This window comes from Cryptotermes secundus, unplaced genomic scaffold (assembly GCF_002891405.2).
Source record: "Cryptotermes secundus unplaced genomic scaffold, Csec_1.0 scaffold226, whole genome shotgun sequence".
NCBI classification, from domain to species: Eukaryota; Metazoa; Arthropoda; class Insecta; order Blattodea; family Kalotermitidae; genus Cryptotermes; species Cryptotermes secundus.
The window spans coordinates 438,486-461,654 of NW_019739212.1; the positions used below are offsets into that span (position 1 = coordinate 438,486).

A 23,169-nucleotide genomic window follows, 5' to 3' on the forward strand; every position below is an offset into this window, starting at 1 on the left:
CTTTTTCAATTGTTTACTTGCAATGACTAATAACCCGAGTTTACTACTACTACTGCTGCCGCCACCACCACCATCACCACCATCACCACCACCACCACCACCACCACCACCACTACCACGATTACTACTACTGTGGTGGAGGAGCTATGCTACAAGCCGGAAGGTCGCGGGTTCAAGTCCCGACGAGGTCATTGGATTTTTTTTCAGTTGACCTAATCCTTCCAGCCACACTAGGCCCTGGGGGTTTACTCAGCCTCTAACAGAAATGAGTACCAGGAATTAATTAAATAATTTTCCTGGGGAGTAAAGCGCGGCCAGCGCGTACGGCTGACAACCTTGTCTAAACAATGTGGGACCCTCAACGTCTCACAACCCCATGGGCCTTCACGGCCTGGTACAGGGATAGCTTTACTTTTACTTACTACTACCACTACCACTACTTACTACAACTACTACTACTACTACTACTACTACTGTTGCTACTATACTACAACTACTACTACTACTACTACTACTGTTGCTGCTGCTACTATACTACTACACTACTACTACTATTACTACTGTCATTGCAGCACTTATCTGCATGAGTAGCTGAGTGGTGAAAGAGAGGAAATAAGAGTACTAGGGTTAGTCACTGCACCCATCAGGAACAGAAAAGTGGAACCAGATAACTTAAATTTTTCCATGCCTTTATGCGTAAATTTAATGGTCAACATCTGGTATGGCTGATCTCTTTGATTTTATTACCACATTAAGGTGTTAATTTCTATACTGAAAATTACTGTTTCGACATGCTACTAGTGATTATATTTGTAGCCTATTATTAGTACTCTATAATGTGAGACAGGACATATATGAACTGTTTTCCTTACACTACCAAACATATTCTGAAAGGGCCTAAAAAACAGCTGACAACTTTCTTATATTCAATGCTTTCTGTGTATGGAATAAAAAAAGGTCTGTTGTTGTGCCTTGTGTTTCTAATACATAACACCTAGTCTGTGATAAAAATTAAGGCACCATTGAAAACAAGTACATGAAATTTTATTCTGTGACCTAGGAGTACCGCAAGCGAAGAAGATTCAGAAATGCTGGAGTAAACAATGTGGTTTAATTGCTTCACCTGGTATCTGAAAACGCTATGCATAAATTTTCTTTTCACACTAGCATTAAACAATCATTTCGTTCATATTCAGTAGGAAAACAACTGTATGTAAATCTGTAGAACTGAATGGATGTAACCTTTGAAACCAAATTAGTACTGACTTAATAGTAGTTTCATTACAAATCATTACATGCAGATTACAAGCAAACTTACCGATGTACTAATAAGTTCTTGTCTATGTGGATGCCACGATACATCTCGAACACAAGCTCTATGTCCCGATAACACACTGTGCACTTTACCCGTGAGGACATCATAAACTGAAAAAAACAAGACACATTTATTTAACCTCACTGTTTCAGTTCTAAGCAAGTGTACTATTTTCTTAAAATTGCTGTACTGTACATATTCTTTGAAGGTATTTATACCTACAAAAAGAAAATGTTGTGAATTAAAAAATTAAAAATTACTTAATACACATTATGAAACAGGGCACATAGCAGTGTGTGAATATTGCTGGTAACAGAAAAAGAATCATCATCATCAGTTCCATCATTATGGATAGCAGAGAAAACTTCAGTTATCTCCACCTCTAAAATGGATTCTTTCAATATTATCAAAGTGAGCAGAGGCCGAGAAGGATGAATATATGTACAATTGCTGGCGATATCAGCAAATATTAAAATCATAAATTCAAGGATCTTACTGTTACTGCAGCAGAACTGTCAGATTCCTACTTACAATCAAGTTAGGCTGTGCCATAGGTCAGTGGTTCTCAACCTTTATGAGACCGCGGCCCTGCAAGTTCTTTTTTTATAAGACGAGGGCCCAGTCCCAACAAATTTACTCATAAATACCTTTCCAGTTTTGTTAAAGTTCATGCATTAAGCTAATTTGATATCAGTAATTAATTATAGCATAATCATAAAGAGTATTAGTACACTTATGTATATAGTGTGGCATGTTGACAAACATAAAATTACATTTAAATTAGTTATCAATCACTGGACTAATTAAATCTTGTAGCATTCTGTAGTTTCCTCAGACCAACATCATTAAATTAATTTGTGCTAATTTTCATTGACATATCCCATGCTGATCACCAAAAACTTATGTTATTCAGCGTAATATTGATTATTGTATTATTAAATTGATTTTAATGATGGTGGTTTGAAAAAAAGTGGAAGTAAAATATTTATGCATTGTAACTCACCACAGAAGTCAGCTGAGTAGGGGAAGAAGCAGAAGGATGTCAACTTGCCAGCGAAACACTTATTATCACATACACACGCCAAATAATTATATATGTAAAGTATGTAATTTGATAAATAGAAATGTATGAATCTCTCAATTCTAAACACCACTTCCACCACTAATTAATACAGCGGAACCTCGCTTAATGAGCACCTCTCATAACGAGTAACTCGCATGACAAGCAAAACAAATTGTAAAAAATGACTCGACGAGCGACGTTTCGCATAATGAGTGACGAGAGGGGAAGTTCCAGATTGTGTGCCTGCTACATCAGTCTGTGTTTAGCATTCGTTCTGCTAGCATCTTAGCGTCACTTGTGATCACACATTTTTCCAAACTTGTGTTCAGACATATTGTTTTTTTTTTGTGCAAAGTTTAATAACACTTGCAAAAATGTCGCCGAAGAAAAAGCTGCAAAAAGACAGCCATAAGAGAATAAAAATAACCATAGAAACAAAACGTAAAATCATTGAAAAGCGAGAACGAGGTGTGAGCGTGGCTGATCTAGCACGCACATACAATCGGCCTACATCAACGATTTGGAGTTGCACTGTGTTTCACAGCAAGAAGTTGTGGAGGAGAGTTTGGCAGAGGAGGAGGAGGAGGAGGTAACAGCAAAGCAACAATCTTCTGGCCAATAAGAGAAATGCTGAAAGCATGGGAAACTGTTGCATCACACACTGAGAAGCATCACCCTAATAAGGCAGTGACTATGCGTGCTACAAATTTATTTAATTATAATGCTTTGTTGCATTTTCACCAAATTTTGAAGCATCGGCAAAATCAAATGTCTCTAGACAGCTTTCTAGTAAAAAAGAATTATATATGTATCATAAATAATAAACAAATAATTTCGATTTTTTTTTTTCTGTTTTCTGTAAATTGAATTCGCATTCCAAGTTGGTTCGTTCCGAACAGAAGAAACGATGAAGATGATTCACGCTCCTTTACAATGTATATATAATTTTCTTTGAATAAACATTATACATAAAATTTTTTGAGTATTTTTTTTTTGGCATGGAACGCATTATCGTATTTTACATTAATTTATATGGGAAAAATTGTTTCGCTTAACGAGTGTTTCACATTACAAGTAAGATTCTGGAACGAATTATGCTCATTAAGTGAGGGTCCACTGTATTTTGATTTTAAAGATGCAGCAATTTAACACAACAGTTATAAGTTATTGGAAAGATAAACTTCGTTTCTTTTATCACAGCTGAGTTTGGAAGGTTTCAGTTAGGCTAGTGAGACTTCTGTTTCTGTTTTCCGTCCGTTAGCTTGATAATTCTGGGATGAATTGGAGAGCCAAACGGAGACAGTCAGAAAGTTGCAGGCAGTTCCTGTTTCGTTTTATGCACCGTCATGGCAGAAAATGCAGTTTCACAAAGATATGTGGTGGAAAAACAAAGAAGAAACCTCACTGCTATTTCATGTAAATTTGGATATTCATTTTTCATTCTTATCCAGAATTTCGAATTACTTGTAGTATTAAAAGTACTTTCCCGTCCTTTGTCCAATGATAATTAAATAAGTTGAAGGGTTTCTTCATGGGAAAGGGCTGTCCCTTTGTGTTCAACAAAAGGGTTCACAATCCACATATTTTGCCTCCAGGGATCCTCATGTTAGGATAATATTTTTCAAATGACATCATCATCAATTTCAAGTGGGCTGCAATAATATCTGAAACTGAATTCTGTGAAGAGAAATCATCTGCTTCCATAATATATTCTGAGTACGACTGAAACATTTCACTGTTTCCTTCTGCAATCATATTAAGCCAGAGTTTGAGTTTCTTTTTGAATGATTCAATTTTGTTCCACGCATTAAATATTGTTGTATCTGGACCTTGAAGTTTTAAATTCAACTCGTTCATGTAAGAAAATGTGTTGCTGAGATACGTCAGCCTGCCTACCCATTTCTTATCCTGGAAATAATGGGACAGGTTACTTTTCTTATCAATTAGAAAGAGCTCGACTTCCTTTCGGAATTCATATAACCTCTTGAGAACTTTACTGTGGGACAACCAACGAACTTCCGAATGGAAAAGAAGATTCGATGAGCAGAGCGAGCCCATTTCATCGCACAATGATTTTAAGTCTTGTATTTAAAGCACTGTTTTTTATATAATTAACTAGCTGTGCCCGGCCACGCCTTGCTGTGGCTCAGTCTGCCCGTTCTTCCCCAGTTTGATTTGAAATTACTCGACACATTACTTCCGCTCCCCGAGTACGATGACCTAAGCTTGTTCTTAGAAAACGAAAAGAAAAACAACGAAAAATGAACTATACTTATGAAATAACTTCCACGCACATCTCGGATTCAGCGAATAAGTTATTGAACGCTCACTTTTACACCAGTGAGCACAACTATTATCACGTCCAGTATTACCGAAAATTTCTTCGGAACTGGACTATTATAACTCGGTTTCGGACGCAATAGAGGGCACTTTCGCCCAGGGTTCCATTTCACGTGTTCTGTGCTCGTTGCCGCAGAAATGCATTATTTCCGCTGTTTCAACAGTTCGTGCCACAGTTATTCCAAGGCAACGATGTGCTGTTTCAACAGTTTGTTGCGACAGTTATTCCAAGGCAATGACCCGCTGTTTCAACAGTTCGTTGCCACGGTTATTCCTAGGCAACGATCTGTTGGTATTCGATGGATGACGTATAACACGTTACAGTATATTAATATTGAATACAATTAATACTTTTACTTGTTCTTACCTGTCACGGGTATGACATCTACATAATAGGCATATAAAAACATGCACGTGTTCGAATGCAACGTTGTGTCAAAATTTCAAAGCAATCGGTGAAGAACTTATCTTGATCTTCTGCGAGGCATTATTTGGATGAACTAAAGCAGATCGAATGCACCAAAGAAGAAGAAAGTTATAAGAAAAAAACATGAAATTGCAAAACATTAAAAAAGGAAAGAACACGAACTGGAAAACAAAGAAGAAAAAAAATACTGACGAAATATTTCAATTCAAACGCAGATCAATTGACACAGCCCAATCCCACCGCCAATTGCACCAGAAAATAAGGGAAACAGTAAAGAAAACGAAATGAAAAATGAAAAATGAACTATACTCATGAAATGAATGCTATGGTAAACGACACACCCCAATTCCAATGCAATGTAACATCAAAATTAAATCAAAATGAAAATAAATCAAAATCTATCATGCGAGTATTTATTTTTCCTCGCTTTTACACTTACACACTTTGCAAGAATTGCCACTTGCAGTAACAAAACTAATCCTATTTCGCCTAGCTTCTGGCCCAGCGCTATGCTGCCTATGTTGTCGTGGCTGGATCTCGACTGTCTCTGGTGGCAGCTTCCTGTAGACTGTTTATATTCCTAGGCAACGATCCGCTGTCTCAACAGTTCATTGCCACAGTTATTCCTAGGCAACGATCCGCTGTTTCAACAGTTCATTGCCACGGTTATTCCTAGACAACGATCTGTTGGTATTCGATGGACGACATATAACATGTTTTTTACCTGTTTTTACCTGCCACGGGTGTGACATCTATATAACAGCTATATAAAAACATGTGTGTGTTCGAATGAAACGATGTATCAAAATTTCAAAGCAATCGGTGAAGAACTTTCGGAGATCTTCGAGGAGAGACAAACGAACATTTACATTTTTATTTATATAGATAATAATGTAACGTGTTTGGAATCCAGAAGAGTTACTTTCATGGAAACGCTAGAACAGGCCGTTGCCTAGGAAGTAACAATAGCGATACAGTAATTCTAACAGTGAGCATTGCATAGAGATGAGTTTCCACGGTTACAACAAAGGCTCGTTTGCATAGCAGTGGCCGAGGTTACAAAACGGGGTTGAATGCATTCGCACAGTCAGTCTGGATCCAACCGCTAAAGAAGAGTCCAGTATCGCCAAGATATTGTAAGCAGTAATTGTAACACTGCAAGAGCTGATGATTGTAAGGTGTGTAAGGTGAGCGAGTGGAATAAATTCGCTATATCAAATACCACGGCATAAACTTATTTGTAGCGTGACACACCCAAACACGTAACATTGGTGTCAGAATTGATTTCGAACTTAAAACACGCCACAAACAGAGTGCTGTGCATCGAATATTTTACTGCTACAAAATGGAGATGCATCAGGTGATGGAAATGCTGCTCAAGGAAATCAGAGCTGATAGAGAAAAAACACATATCATGCTGGCGAAGGCAGAGGCAGAGAGAAAACCCGACAAGAAGAAATGCTGGCAAGAATGGATGCCAACATGAGATCCGACCATAAAGAATTGCTGGCCTTAATGGAGGCCAACCAAATAAAAGCCGATGCCAGACATGAACAGATGATGGCCGATCACAAAGCATGGTGAGAAGAAATGGCCGCCATGACAGACAACTGGAGGAATGACAGCCACAAGGAGTTAGCAGCCGAAAACGACATAAGGACGACAGACTGCCGAGAAGCAATGAAGGCAGATGCAGGAAAGATTAAGCCCCATTTAGATGTGATGCAGTCCGTAGTGGAGCATCAAGAGGTCCCTGTAGTAGACGTCATGATAATGCTGGTCGGAGAACCGAGGAAACGGTGCAGGGATCAAAAACTGGGCGCGGAGCGCTGCCGCCAGAAAGCGAAGGACTCAGCCACAAGGAGTTAGCGGCCGAAAACGACATAAGGATGACAGCCTGCCGAGAAGCAATGAAGGCAGATGCAAGAAAGATTAAGCCCCATTTAGATGTGAGGCAGTCCGCAGTGGAGCATGAAGAGGTCCCCATAGTAGACACCACGATAATGCCGGTCGGAGAACCGAGGAAACGGCGCAGGGACCGAAAACTGGCCACGGAGCACCGCCGCCGGAAAGCGAAGGACTCAACGAGGGTAATTCATGATTCCCAGAAGGAATTGGCCGCCACACACAGAGGGACAACACGCCGAGAGAAAGTGGCACGGAGAACGCCAATAGACAAGAAGATGTCCCGTCGCGCGACAGTGGTACGTCGAAGGAGAAATACCTTCAAGAAAGAATGGACCAAAGTTCAGGATCGGTGCCAGAAGAAATATGTCACCGCTCCTGGCAGGATGTCCCTCCGTGCAGTAGTAACACGACGCTGGGGACACATCATCGGGTACATCCTGACCAAGAACAACGTCGCAAGAAGAACCTCCAGAGGGCAGAGACCCCAGGAGAAACCAGAGGGCAGCAACGGACCAAAAAAATTGTACAAAAGACAGCAGCTGCAACATGGGAACGAGGGAACAGCCAGCCGAACCCTCAGGAAGAACCAAGGACTAGAGATTGAGAATCGAATAGTTGGACCTCATACCAGCCGGAAGACAAAAATGGAAGAGAGGAAGAACCTTTAGGCTGTTCGGGACGAACAACCTTTAGAAGGGAGCAATGTAACGTGTTTGGAATCCAGAAGCGTTACTTCCATGTAAACACTAGAACAGGCCGTTGCCTAGGAAGTAACAACAGTGATACAGTAATTCTAACAGTGAGCATTGCATAGAGATGAGTTTCCACGGTTACAACAAAGGCTCATTTGCATAGCAGTGGCCCGAGGTTATAAAACGGGGTTGAATGCATTCACACAGTCAGTCTTGATCCAACTGCTAAAGAAGACAGTCCAGTATCGCCGAGATATTGTAAGCAGTAATTATAACACTGCAAGAGCTGATGATTGTAAGGTGTGTAAGGTGATCGAGTGGAATAAATTCACTATATCAAATACCACGGCGTAAACTTATCTGTAGCGTGACACACCCAAACATGTAACAATATAATTAATAATCTTAACAGATTGAGACAGGACTTCATTAAGCTCAGGTGCCATTTTTTTGGAGGCCAGGTTTTGCCTATGAATGTAGCAATGCGTTCAAACTAAGTTATTGCCCGCCATATCCTTAATTTTAGTGACCAAACCTGAATTTCTACCTGTAAGACAAGCAGCACCATCAGTGCAAACTCCAACGCAATTTTTCCATTTGAGACCTCTCTCAATGAAACCACTTAAAACTTTGAAAATTTCACTGCTGGTAGTGTGCGTAGGTAATTCAGAAACACTTAAAATGTCTTCCTTCATATCACTCTCATCATGGTCAATATATCGTACATACGTAAGTAAAATGCTGCTGTTCTGATTATCTGTAGATTCGTCCAGTTGTAATGCAAACAATTTCGATTTTTTAATTTTTTCGATGACTTGCGTTTCTGTATCTTCTGCCATATCAGATATCCGCCTACCAACTGTATCATTCGACAATACGATGTCTTTGATTTTACTAGCCGCAGACTGGCCTAATACTTCATTACAAGCAGCAACCAAAGAAGGCTTAATGAGTTCTTTCCCAATGGAATATGATTTTTTACATTTAGCTATCTGTAGTGATATTAAATAGGATGCCATCAGAAGTGAAGTGTCAGTGGTTGAAGCTTGGTAAATAATTTTCTTTTCTACTTTAAGTGCATCTCTTTTACGCATAAAGAATTCAATGGGTTTGTTGACTTGATCGGAATGTCTTGTGTTGAGATGTTGGGTAAGTCGCGATGGCTTCATAGACAGAACAGTAGCACAAATGACACACTGAGGTTGTGGAAATTGGTTAGTGTTAGGGCACTGTATGAAACCAAATTTTAAGTAGCTGTCCATGTACGTAGGTCGTACCGAAAGTCATGAGCAACTTTTTTTTTGCATGCAACCTGAGAACAGCAGACAAAAGAGAGTATGGTGGTAGGTGGAACCAGCTGTTATGTTAACCTTGAGCATCTTGTGATGTCAATAGCTTGCATCAAGTGACGAGTATCACTCCTACCAAAATGGCCAACAACGATATGTCGTTTCGCCAGCATGCTGTCATCGAATTTCTTGTGAAAGAGGAAATCCCTGCTGCAGAAATTCACCAGACTTCAGCATGCTTATGGAAGTGTGTGCATGGGCGTGAGCAGTGTTCGAAAATGGGTGAAACATTTTAAAGATGGGAACACCAGCATCGAAGATGAGCCTCGGAGCGGTCATCCTTGAACAGCCTCAATTGAACCCAACAAGAAAAGAGTGGATGAGATCATTCAAGATGACAGGCATGTGACTGTGGACACAATAGCCCAAAAACTTGAAATAGGGCACAGTGCAATACAGGAGATGATTGAAAGCTTGGGCTATAGGAAAGTTTATGCTCGTTGGGTCTCGCGGTTACTGACCGGAGACCACAATGGTCAGCGAAAAGCCATCACCTCAGAACTGCTGCAGAGATATCGACATGAAGGTGATGATTTTTTGCTCTGTATTGTGACAGGTGACGAAAGCTGGTTTCACCATTTCGAGCCTGAAACGAAATGGCAGAGTATGGAATGGCACCATTTGCATTCTCCATCAAAAAAGAAGGCAAAGACAGTGCCACCAGCTGCAAAGGTGATAGGCACATTCTTCTGGGATGCAGAGGGGTTTATTCCGAATTCCTGGAACCCGGGCAAACCATTAATGCTGCTCGTTACGTCCAGATGCTGCACAAACTCCGTCGTGCATTGCGCGATAAATGTCCGGGACAAAACATCGTCATCCTGCATGACAACGCTCACCCCCATGCCGCTCGCCTCACATTGGAAGCAATTGCAAAGATGGGGTAGGAAGTTCTTCCACACCCCTCCTATAGCCCTGATCTGGGGAGGCAATTCGGAAAGCAGTGCTTCAGTGTCTTTGGATGGCTGGAACGGAATTACAGAAGGGGAATTTTCAAACTCCCAGAACGCTGGGAGAAATGTGTACAAAGAAGTTGTGATTATGTGGAAAAATAAAGAAAGGTCTGTAGATTGAGGTGGTGTATTTGGTTTGTCAATAATAAAGCATGTTACTTTACAAAAAATTGTTGCTCATGACTTTCAGTACGACCCTCGTACTTACGAATGGATGGAGACTTCTTCTTCTGTGTGCTGGTGTTTTCCTTTCATTTTGTACATCCTGGAGATCGCTACGTAGGCTTGAGGTGGATGAATCACTACTTGTTGTGTCACAAACACCTTCAATATGAGATTTCTTAACACCAAAATTAAACACAGTACCCTGTCTCTTACTCATATTAAAATTTAAATCACTCAGGTTTCGAAACAAGCACTTACACACTGACATTTGCAACACAGATGTTATTTCGCTCAGTTCTGAGAACAGAGGATATGCTGCCCACTGTTGTAATTGGCTTGCAGGCAATTTTTATGACTGGTCATAAACATCGGTATTGTCTTTCCTGAATGCTGAAAGATTTAGATGTCTGAAAATTCCCAATCATTCATGAATACTTCCATGTTTAAAAATATGTGGCTTGGTCACTGACATTTGCTACACAGATTTAGGTGTTCTGTCTGAGCTTCTAGGCACAAATATTATTCTCCTCAGAATATTTCCAATATAAAATATTTATTCATGAAAAATGCTTAGAAAATGAAAATGACAAATTCCAGAAGAGCCTCTTGTGGCCCAGTATAATTGATGCCAGAGCTCACTACTGGGCCGCGGCCCAGCGGTTGAGAAGTACTGCCATAGCTCACGTAGTCAGTCACCAGCTTCCCACAGAGGCAGTCCAGGTTTGATCCCAGGGCAGGTCATGTAGGGTTTCTCATGGACAGGGTAGCACTGCAGGTGGTTGTCTCTGAGTACTTTTGTTTTTCCTGTCAGTTCTTATTCCACCAAATGCCAGATACTAATCTATGAAATGGAGCTGGTACAATAGGCCAATTCATGGCCAATGTACCAAGTGGCCTCAGTCTCACCCCACCCCATGAAATTACAAGTAACGAAGTTACATAATAAACACATATACTTACTGACTACTCTGCCAGCTGCACAACCTGTATAAATGTAACGTTGTCCTGTTATGAACTCCGGTGAGAAGTGACACCTCACAAGAGTCTGAAGCACACGGTGACCTCGGTATGTCATCACAGATGTATCTCCCTCCAGGTTCTTCTTAGGGTTGCTCACTGCCAGAACATTCATCATGTCCAGATGAATACAACATTCTTTCCACACATAACAGTAACACTATTTCAGTCAACTGGTTAACAAATACAGCAGCAGTCAAAAGGAGAAAACAGTAAAATTCCCGTTTTCTCTAGGCACAAACAAGAGTGATGAAAGCATTTTTAAAGTGAAATGAAGAAAGGGTTTAAGCTGTAGAGAAAAAGGATTCCAGTTCATTACAGTAACTTGAATTAGCATCAACTACACACTATATGCTATTCATCATTGAAATATAATAAATTATCTAGGCCAATATGTTTTGAAGCTTACAGTTCGTCTGGGGCAAATGAAAAGTGTAAGCTATCAAGATTTACAACTGCATAATTCAGATATTATAAAATTAAAAGTTATATAACACTACATCAAAAACTTTTTTTATTTCACAACATTAAAAATTATACTTATACTCCCACTGTCTCAGCACATGAATTGCATTAATATGCACTTCAGAGAATAAAATTCTTATTTATAACTTGGGTATTAATTTTATATTATATGAATTTTGCAAATGTAAACTCTGATAGCCTTCACAATGGTGGTGTCCCTGACGAACTGTCAGGTTCGAAACATAGATAATTTGTTTCAACTTGTACCTTGATAACGAAGATTAAAAATACAATGGAGTGGCTTAAAATGTTAAAATATTTTCAAATAATTTAACTCACGCTTCTTAGGTACTTTCTGCCACCGATAATCCCATGTTTGATCGGAAACTGCTTTCCGAGTGTTATTTTGGCCACTGGACCCAGAAAAAACTCGCACATCCCACAGTTTTATACTCTGATCTTTACAATTGGAAATAAGGTGACGACCATCTCCACGAGGATCAATATATGTTACACCATCCATGTGGCCAGCAAGGACACCCACAGGTTTGGGATTTAACTCACTGAGTGTTCGCCTGTCCCACACCTGAAATTGTCCAACAAATAAATATCACATTTCTCAAAACTGGTCTCTCTGAAGTCAATAAATACATCAACCTTAGGTCTGTCCTTTATTTTCTGTCCCATACAATTATCTTCCTAGTGATTATAACCTCTCTGTGCACACTGCAACACCTTCTGTTTCACATAAGGGTTTTGAACTTCATTTTAAAGCCATATGAAGCAGATGCTGCAACAGAAATTGGGGTCAAAATTTAACTTCTGAAATAGTTATCTCATAATGAAAAAAATAAAAATTCTTCTGTGGGTAGCAGGTGTGTTTATGAAAAACAAACGCAAAATTAATATGGAAATACAAGGGTAATTCCAAAAGTAAGGTCTCCTATGTTTGAAAATATAAAATAAACATTTATTTTCAATTTTGGATACATCAGTTGAATCTTGAACATGTACTCATTTCTCTACATAATCACCATTTCGGTCGATGCATTTTTGTAGGCGCAGTGGTAGTTTTTGTATGCCCATGTCATACCAGTTCACCTCCATGCTGTTCAGGAAACTTCGAACCTCAGCTTTCACCTCATCGTCGTTGTTGAAGCGCTTTCCAGACAAATGTTCTTTCAACTTTGGAAAGAGATGGTAGTCACTGGGCGCCAAGTCCAGACTATAGGGTGGATGGGTGATGATGTTCCATCCAAACTGTTGCAGTTGAGCGACGGTTTGTCGGGCAGCATGGGGGCGAGCGTTATCGTGGAGAATGCTTACGCCCTTGCTCAACATCCCTCTTCTCCGGTTCTGAATCGCCCGCCTGAGTTTTCTCAGTGTCTCACAATATCTCTCAGCGTTTATTGTGGTCCCAGTTTCCATAAAGTCAACCAACAATACCCCGTTTCGATCCCAAAACACAGTTGCCATGACTTTACCGGCAGACTGTGTTTGCTTGAATTTTCGAGGCTTAGGCGAAGAGGAATGGTGCCACTTCGCCGTTTTAGTAATCGGGAGCTCCATTTCTAACAGCAACCGTGCCAAGACTGAGCGTCCTAGCTACGTGCGCGCATGCTTGGTGGTATTGGGGGGAGTGGGGGAAGCAACGAATGCAACAGGGTTGCCAACAGCCGCACGAAAAATTACCCAGCGCTTTGGAGACCTTACTTTTGGAATCAAAATACAATAACTGTCTTCTAGTACTGTTTCTAATTCCACATTACTGGCTTCATGACTGCTGATGGTACAGGCAATACTGTCTGCCTGCTGCACTGCTAGACATGTTTTTAGGGTGTACTCTTGCTTAACAAGAAATATTAAGGAACTATCCTTCCACAACACACAGTCCACTCTGGCACCAAAAGATGGTTCCTGTGTTCAAAAACACACACACCTCAACTCACCCACTCCAGCCTATATCCACACACACACCTTCCTCATGCTGGCAATTCTAACACAGTAATTTTATGTGACTTATCTGAACTTCTTGCCAGGAATGTGAAAACACAGAAATTTTCTAATTCAAACAAGAATTTCACTATGTAAGATTTGAGGCTTTCACGGCGGTGACTATGAAGAAAGCAGTCTTCTGGGATTTGGCACCGTGTATATGTGGTGTTAACCGACGTTTCGGAGGAACGTATCGCCCCCATCTTCAGGGTTGAAGAAGTATAGGTAAATCTGCAAGCGACAACACCGTGAGACACGGTCAAGCACGGTCAACCGAAACGTCGGTTAACACCACATATACACGGTGCCAAATCCCAGAAGACTGCTTTCTTCAAGAATTTCACTACCCAACTTTCATCAATTTTCTGTGAAAATCACACACTGAACATAATTTTATTACAGGATACTTACAGCTCAGTGTTCACCAAGGAAATGCATGGGGGAGCGCACAGGTGCAAATGTCCATGTTGGACCATGTTTTACAAGATAGTTTTCACTTTTTGTATCATCATCTGAAAGTCTGAAACTTTTATCTTTACACTCACTTGTAACTTTATATTTTTTTTTTTTGTATTTGTATAAGAAACTGGTCAAATTGTCGGACTGCAGATGGAGAAGGTAAGGAAGAGAGCCATGACTATATGAAATACGAACCTGCAGACAGCTAATAAGAGATGGTCAGGCAAGAGGCCAACAAACACCCCACAGTAGAATGCAATATATATATCAAGGAGCCTCAGACTTGAACATATTCTTTGAAACAATCCAAGTAACAAGTTCTATGCATAAATGAGAAGACAATATGAAAATTTATGTGAAAGAAATATAGTTTGAAGTGGGGGCTAAATGGAACTATCTCAGTGCATGCACCAATCATGGCTTTTTTAATATAATAAAGAATTTTCAGATTACTTAAAGTAAGGAATAAATTTCTTGACCAGCTGAGTGTCTACCACTTTTCAAGGAAGACCCGGAAGCATAGTGTTTGCATAAACTTGCAGACTCTTTGGAGGAAAATGTCATATTAAATAAAGCCATACTCAGCCCAAACTACAAATAAATTAGATATAAATAACAATCATAGGTACCTTGCATAAGCCATCATCACCACCACTGTATAAAATCTGTGACGTGCTGTCAGCAAAAGCAACTGTGTTCACATCATCGTCATGTCCTTCTATCTGGAGAAAAAAAAGTTATTTATCCACCTGAAATATCTGTGTCAATAACAAATGTTTCAGAATTAAAAGAAGCCAAAGGATGACCACCATGTTACCGCAACTCCACCACCAGAACCTATCCTGAGCCTGATGAAGCCAGTTCACAGTCACACCCTATTTCTATATGAACTCTTTTAATACTATCCTCCTATCTATGCCAAGGTCACCCATAAAGCATCTTCCTTTCAGCTTTTCTGACCAAGTGATAATACACTCTTCAATTAAAAGGTATTTCCTTTATCATGTATAGTCTGTAAGCAATTAATTAAACATTATTTTTTATTTTTTGCAAAAATGAGCAAAGGTTTGCAACTTAACACATTATACTCCATGCAATTCTCACTTACTCTCAAAGCTCTTTGGTTGCATTCCCTATCATAAACATAGAGGAAACCATCATTGGCTCCTCCCAGTATCTCTCGCCCATCTGATGAAAATACTAATGAAAAGATACAGAAGCGTCTTTCTTCAGGGCACAGTGGAAGAGCATCCTGAGTCTCTGAGTCTCCATACAGGCGACAAAGGTGAACTGCAAAACACAGAACATGAGATTATTATAGGTTTACTAGCTATTTATAACTGGGGTCACACGGCAGCGTAGTTGGTTGAGGCACTATGCTACAAGCCAGAAGGTTGCCTCCACGGCCTGTTAAAGGGATACCTTTACTTTTACTTACTTACTTTACTTAGTTATTTATATGAAGCTCAAATAAAACACAATTTCTCTCAAAAATATTTCATCATACAAAGACTGGTACATGACCTAACACATGAATCTAACCAACACGAAACATTTAACAGTATTTTGAACATTTAAATATAATAAAAACAGTTTCTCATTCTGCACAGTATCATATTTGCTGTGTAATTAGGTTACCACCCATAAGGTTTGTATCAGAACTAAATGAACAGCAAGGCCAATCAGATATGCATAACAACAACAAAGATATTTGGAAAATGCACAAGGGTGGTTCAAAGTTACTTTGGACTTCATTCTTTCCCTGAAGATGTAGGCACCATAGAACTGAAACTCTTCTATGGATGGCTGGTAGCAACAATGCACTCACTGCCATATGCCTTGCTTCTGCACATCAGGACAAGTACAAGACATCAGACCTTGTCACTCCTATTGCAGAAGTGTTGTATTATCAGTTTTTAGTGGAAGAGAAAGTGAAACTAGCAGAAATTCTTTGCAGGTTAAATGCATAGTGTGGGGAAGAGATCCTGTCATATGCAAGTGTCTACGATTGTACCTATGGCTCTGGGGTCGACTTAGCCTCTAACAGAAATGAGTACCAGGAATTTTCCTGAGGAATAAAGTGCGGTGGGTGCATAAGTCTGACAACCTCACCAACATCTGTGAGCTGATTGTCTAAAGAAAATGTGGAAGTCTCAACGTCTCACAATTCAATGGGCCTTCATGGCCCCCGTAACAAAGAATAATTAGAATTGGAAGATCAACCAGCGACCATAACAGTATAAACACCCAAGCTAGTACAACACAAAAAAAAAAAAAAAAACAATAAACCCAAACCAAAAGAAATAAAACCTCTAAGATAAGGAACTACCTTTTACCTATGACTGTATATTAAGTAAAAAGTCTCGAACCTACTGTGTGCTCATGTTCAGCCAACAGCTGTATGCAATACGAACACATGTTTCATCAAACATATGCTATTTGGAAACAGATGAATTATAGTGCATGATATTGAATCCAAGAGTTGTGCGAGGGTTAGAAGTGTTGAAATAATTACCAATGAACATTAAATGTTCAAGAAAACATGTGCCTGATGGGTCCCAAAGACGTCAACATTTGATATGAAGGTGCAGCACGTTGCTGAGTCTGCAAAACATCTGTACCAGTTTGAATTGGAGGGAAACACATTCCTAGAGTGAATAGCAATGTAAGTGACCTGTGATGACACATGGGTGCACTATTTCAGTCCAGTGTCAAAACTGTCCAGCATGAAACACCGCAAGGGATCTCTACCACCCAAAGAATGCAAAATATGGATGAAAGCAGGACCTCCATCATCCACAAATGGTGAAGTCATAAATTACTGCAGGGAAAGGAATTTGGCCCTGGTTCTTGAATGTAATGGTAACATCCACCATGTCATGTGGAAAAGTTCAGATGTCAGTCTCATAGGTCGGACACTCCTGAAGTACCTGGGTACTATGGATTTAGTTACTAAATGAAGAACAGGAGCCTACACCCCTCACTGAAAGAAGGCAGTAAACTACTAATCTGGTACATGACATCCATGTACTTTGAAGTTGCCAGCACTGTTCCTATTTGAACACAGGCACCTCTAGACTTGTAGGCAGACAAGAGGAAAGGTGAACTGTAGGAGTCCTTGGACTACATCCTGAGGCCCCTATCAAAAGGAACTTGAATGCAAGCTCAATTGGATTCTGGTTCACTTTGGTACTATGTGAGATGGCAGCAGAATTTCTGTAACAAGCCATAAAGAAATAACTGTCCCTTATGAACAACAGGAAGAAAGATGAAGGTTCCCTGATGGAGCCTGCAATTAGGGAGGTTCCACCAGGAAAACAGAAAAATACTGAGCAAAGCCAAAAGACATGAAGTGCCTTCAGACTGGGAATCATTCAAAGAGGGCCAAAGGAAGTACAAGGAGTCTGTGAAGCATTCTAAGGATCTGTTGTCAGGGATCAATGACATTCTGAACGCATGGAGAGAACATAAAATCCTAGTCAAAGATCCCAGGGTCAGGTTAGTACCTCTTCTGCTTCCATCTGGGGAATATACACCATCAGGAGAGGGGGCATTAAGGCCCATTTTCTTGGCTCTGTGGAGATACCTGTGGTGGGAAGCCACTCAGAGGCCATCTTTCTCACATGGTGTACATGTCACAGTATTCTAGGCAGAATCTTTGCAATTTTAGCTGGTGTAAGAGACTGTACAGAAAGGAACTACAGAGAAGAGCAAATTTATATTTGCTCAGACAGCCAGTCAGCTGGGCGAAACCCTCAGGCATGAAGGATAACATCAAAGCTGGTCTGGGAATGTCAACAGGCAATTTGTCTCCTAGCCAACTGGAACAGAGTAATGCTCCTCTGAGTTTCTGGCCATAGTGGGATTCAGGGCAATGAGGATGCAGACGTCTTGGCTTGACAGGAATCAAGAAGTTCATTTCTTGGTCCCAAACCATTAATTCCATCTCACCATGTGTTGGCAGGCTCAAGGTTAAGTATTGACTGACAAAGACACACCCTAAATATTTGGCTGCAACACCAGGCGTCACACTCAAAGCTCTTCACTGAAAGGTGTCTAGAAAATCTGTTTAAAGATCCACTGGCCCTGGACAAGAAACAGTGGAGATGGGTAACAGGACTGCTGACAGGCCACTGTAACCGTCACTGTCCACTGAGATGACATGTGAAGGACCTCTCAGATAGCAGAAAATGTGGACAGGAGGAACCCTTCTACTACATACTTTGTCAATGCCCAGTTTTGGCTGGGCCCAGAATAAACATCTTTTGCTCGGCATGGTTGGAGCTGACATATACCAGTAGGACCTCTAAAGGTTCTAGCTTTAGCACTGATAATAGGGTCCTTTTGAAGTGAACTTGTGAACACAGGGCTACACAACAGACCCAGTAGTTGCCTGAATGTGTTGGATGTCAGGAAGCTGCCCCCCCAAGTCTATTAGCATTATATGATATCAAATGCTTCCTATTCATCCTTTCTGCAATGCAAATGACAAACCCTGCAATAAGTTTACCGTACATGAGTTGCAAAAACTTACGGCATTCTGACCAGCTGGAGTAAACAATGTAATTTCCATCCGGACTAAACGCTGTATCCAGCACACTCCAGCCCACATCTCGTGCCTGAATTGTTTTGAGCATTTCAAACTTCCCTTCAGTAGTGCAATATAATCTCAGATTACGATCTGCAGAAAAAACAGAACAAAGTATGCCATACAGTCAACTCTCGATTATCTGGGGGCGGATTAACCGGTTTTGCGGCTTATATGTTGTTTAATATTCATTCACCTTTGTTTCACATGGTGAGTTGTAACACTGTTTTTGCACTAGTGTGAACCGAGCTCTGCATTCTTTGGTCCCGTTATGCTAACACAATGTTGTAGGATAGGGGTGAAAGAATGCAAGGATTTGTGGAAAGTTTCAAGGACAAATACACCGCCCCAGTTGGTCTCTTTGTATCGATCCTCAGGTGTGTTAGCAAAATGTCAGGGTGTAAAAGGAAGTGTGTTGTGTTAAGTATTCAACAGAAACTTGAAATTATCAATCAGTTGGGAAAAGGAGGTGTAGTTAAACAATTAGCAATGCAATATGGTAGCGCAAGAAAATATCACATGGTGCTGCTCTTAATCATTTGGAATCCTTACTAGAGTATCTTGAGAGTGAAGAGAACAGTTTATTAAGTGACAAGCTAATATTACGTAGGCTTCGTACGGATATCTGTAAAAATGAAAATGCCGCGAAAAAGCAAACGACAATATTAATTTTTTTTAAGTGTTAAGTGTGAATATTCATAAAAAGTGTTGGATGTTGTTGAACACTGTTATTGAAATAACTAATTCACACTTCAGTATAATGTAAAAAAGTATTAAGTAGGCCATGAGATGACATAAAAATGAGGTTGAGTAAATTTAAATACAGGCAGGCCTATAGTATTATGAAGGTACAGTATTACAGTACTACTTTTAATAACATTTGTCTTAACCGGGTTTTTGATTAATTGTGATTTCCATGCCTACCATTATCCCGAATAATCGAGAGGTGACTGTATTTATTAACACTAATTTACTTATGATTATAATGGTGCAATTATGATGTCCTCAAATGCATTACAGATGAAGTATATCAGAGGTCTCAAACACAGCTGCATTACTCATTAACATAAATACATGTTTCTTATGTGTTTTAGGTTTCCCAGGGTAAATTCAAGGAGTTGCTGCTGACCTATTTATGGAACTCAAACAGTCCATTTGGACCCACTAGTGTGGAGAAATATGTCTCATTACTTCACTTTGTAAGTGACTGATCGTAACACTGAACTAAACTAACTGTAAAGTTGTGACACTTAACTTAAGGTTAACATGTTTGATGAATAAAATTATCCCAGCCAACATCTGAAAAATAATATGTTACAAAAGTGGTGGAAAAAAGTGATGTGAAATTCATCTCTCAGCACCGTGAACAAAGAGAATGTTCTCAATAGCAGAGAAACAAAATCAGTTCATTTACAATTCATAAAATCAACCTAACATTAAACTCTTTATCACAGCTGGGTGTGGACATGATTTGTAAGCAGTATCCATAACGGTTTGGTGGATGTCCTCGAGCCAACTTCCCACCTTGCACATCAAAATCTGAAATTCATTCTACAGCTCAAGAATTCACAACGGTTGACCAACTGGTCACATTTCTATTAGCTATATGATTTCTTAAAAAATTTCCAGTCACAACTGCCAGGTGCTTGGTTCAAAGATCTCCATGCTCCATAGCAAATATTAATACTTATTCCCAACAGAAAATTTCAAACAGGGGCTTGACCAGTTACAACTTTAACCCTAGGACTTCAGAGGTAGTAGATAAACTTTCAATATCATAAGAGGTTAAACAGTTCTGTCCAATGTGACAAGTAAAGATTTTCTAATTATACCTCCTCCTCCTTGTAAAGTTATCTTTAATCATGTGGGCAACACCCAGTCATTAAAACTGAACAATCAAAATGTTTCCTTCATACTGCAGTATTTTAATACTACTATTCTTCTTTTATCAAATCCAGGATTGCCATGGCAAAAGCTGCATTTAGCAAGAAGAAGAATCTTTTTACCAGCAAATTGGACTTAAATTTGAGGAAGAAACTAGTGAAATGCTACATTTGGAGCATAGCTCTGTATGGGGCTGAAACATGGACACTTAGGGCAGTAGATCAGAAACATCTGGAAAGTTTCGAAATGTGGTGTTGGAGAAGAATGGAGAAGATCAGTTGGACCGATTATGTGAGAAATGAAGAAGTGTTAATTAGAGTCAGTGAGCAGAGGAATATCCTACATGAAATAAGAAAACGGAAGGCTAATTGGATTGGTCATGTTTTACGCAGAAACTGCCTTCTAAAAGAAGCTATCGAAGGAAAGATAGATGGGCGGATAGAAGTGACAAGAAGACGAGGAAGAAGACGTAAGAAGATGCTGGATGACCTTGGGGACAGAAGAGGATACTGTCATTTGAAGGAGAGAGCTCTAGATCGCATTAAGTGGAGGAACTGTTTTGAAAGAGACTGTGGACCTGTCGTCTTGACAGATTACTGATGATGATGATGATGATGATGATGATTCTTCTTTTGCGCACCAAATGTTGCAGCTCAGATTGGTTTCCATTGCTGCCTTGTATCTGGGCAGTTTCAGGTTTGGATCCCAAAGTAGCAGCTATCCTGAGGCTTTCATGGCTCCCTCAGTTCACACAGAAGAATCAGGGGCATTTCATCACATCACATGACCACTTCTTTCCACAGCCTTTCAATTTCACAATCATACTACTGTTCAAGCTATACAATCTATGCAGTTGAGAAATGCCATTAAATAATCCAAGCATCTGCTGCTCACTCATCTTGAGGCATCATTTCTACTAGGGACAGATCCATGGATGAAAAGTTTTGAAACATCTCAATCGTCCCACATTCTTTCTGCACTGTACTGTCTTTTACTTCAGTCCATGTATTTCCTCTACATCTTAATGAATAAATTCTGCACTGTACTGTCTTTTACTTCAGTCCATGTATTTCCTCTACATCTTAATGAATAAACCTTCTCAGTCTGAGTTGTTTTTGGGTCTCTTGTCTTTCGTGTGTAATTCCAGAGCTCTTACATGTATTCACAGCTCATACCTTTCATTCTAACATCTTCAACACACTGCACCTTTTCCATCTCTAATATTCTGTGCTGTACTTCTGTAAATGGTGTGATATGTGGGAAGGTAGCTTCCTGTTTCCATCACTCCAGCAATAGGAAGTAGGGACAAAATGTATTGTTTTTGCGCCATACCATATTTGAAAGCTGACAGCTTATTTATTTCTTCACAGACCTACAGCTGATGGCTCCACAGGAAGCAAGCATGGAAAAATAATTTATATCTTAATAAGGTAAATTAATCTGAGAAAACAGTGGAACACAAAGAACCAGGATGAACAAGCTAAAAATGCAGTTCTTGTCAGATTTTGCTACACAACAGAGGGTGCTTCACGTGTACTGCTCTCTCAAATACTTCTAGACAGAGTTGGAGGCAAGTACTGGAAATCTGAACAATATCTGCAAATTGCATTGGTTTAAGGCATACATCACAGTGCACCACTACTGAGAAGAGCCTGGCTGCTGCAGAAGGCATGCACCTTGCTGTAACAGAATACTACCTCAAACACACAGTGTATGTCTCCTAAAGAAACAACTCCCCAAAATTGTTCATAAAGTCCAATTAACCTCTGAGGTTAACAAAATTACATGGCACAATGTAACCCAACAGAGACAGGTAGTTATTGAAAATGACAGTTTTACAAAGTGACTCTAACCCAACAGAGACAAGTGGTTACTGAAAATGATACTTTTACAAAATGACTCTATTTACCTTGACAAGCAGTCAGAAAGTAGTTGCCATCTTCTGAATAAGTCCCACAGAAAGCTTTACTGTGATATGTAGCTACAGTCTTCATCTTGTTAGGGATGTAATTGTTGGTGATCTTACAGCGATCTCCTTGGGTGAAGGAACTTCGGCCAAACATTCCTCTCTAAAACGAGAAACAGAGGTCTTTCTCTACAGTTCCCCCCACATTTATGCATGCATAATAACCCATACACTTTACAAAAGGTATTAGAAAATTATACTATACTTCATTCATAATGACTCTGAAATGAATGTAAACACATGCCAGGCACATATAAAAACCTATCTCCTACACACAACTAGCAGGTGTCACCCTAAGCATAGTTTACATTAAGCCTGTTCCTTGCAGCCGAATAGCAGGTAGTCAAGAAATTAAACACACTGAAATAAGCACAGAGCATTCAAATTTTGGTGTTTTAATCCACCAAGACAGTGGATGATACACATTTAATTGTGATCAGTGGTATGCTACAACACACGACATAAAACCTTAATCAATGCTCTGAAACTTCTGTGAAGGAACATTCTTTAAGGGAAATGTGTTCACATTATATAAGATTTGCTGAAGAATAGCCATGATGCCTGAATATCAGATACAGTGAGA

General features: G+C 39.8%; 1 protein-coding gene across 3 annotated transcripts in view; it reads right to left on the minus strand.

The window, feature by feature from the left end:
* LOC111871661 (DDB1- and CUL4-associated factor 11) overlaps positions 1–23,169 on the minus strand; it is a 42,893-nt gene that overhangs the window by 4,355 nt on the left and 15,369 nt on the right. For all 3 annotated transcript variants that reach the window (XM_023864909.2, XM_023864911.2, XM_023864910.2), the window contains exons 4-10: positions 22,530–22,689; positions 18,683–18,829; positions 15,257–15,438; positions 14,778–14,870; positions 12,034–12,280; positions 11,173–11,328; positions 1,319–1,425 (exon numbers count right to left, since the gene is read on the minus strand). In XM_023864909.2, the coding sequence (XP_023720677.1) occupies positions 1,319–1,425; positions 11,173–11,328; positions 12,034–12,280; positions 14,778–14,870; positions 15,257–15,438; positions 18,683–18,829; positions 22,530–22,689 (1,092 nt within the window). The remainder of the gene's footprint in view (positions 1–1,318; positions 1,426–11,172; positions 11,329–12,033; positions 12,281–14,777; positions 14,871–15,256; positions 15,439–18,682; positions 18,830–22,529; positions 22,690–23,169) is intronic.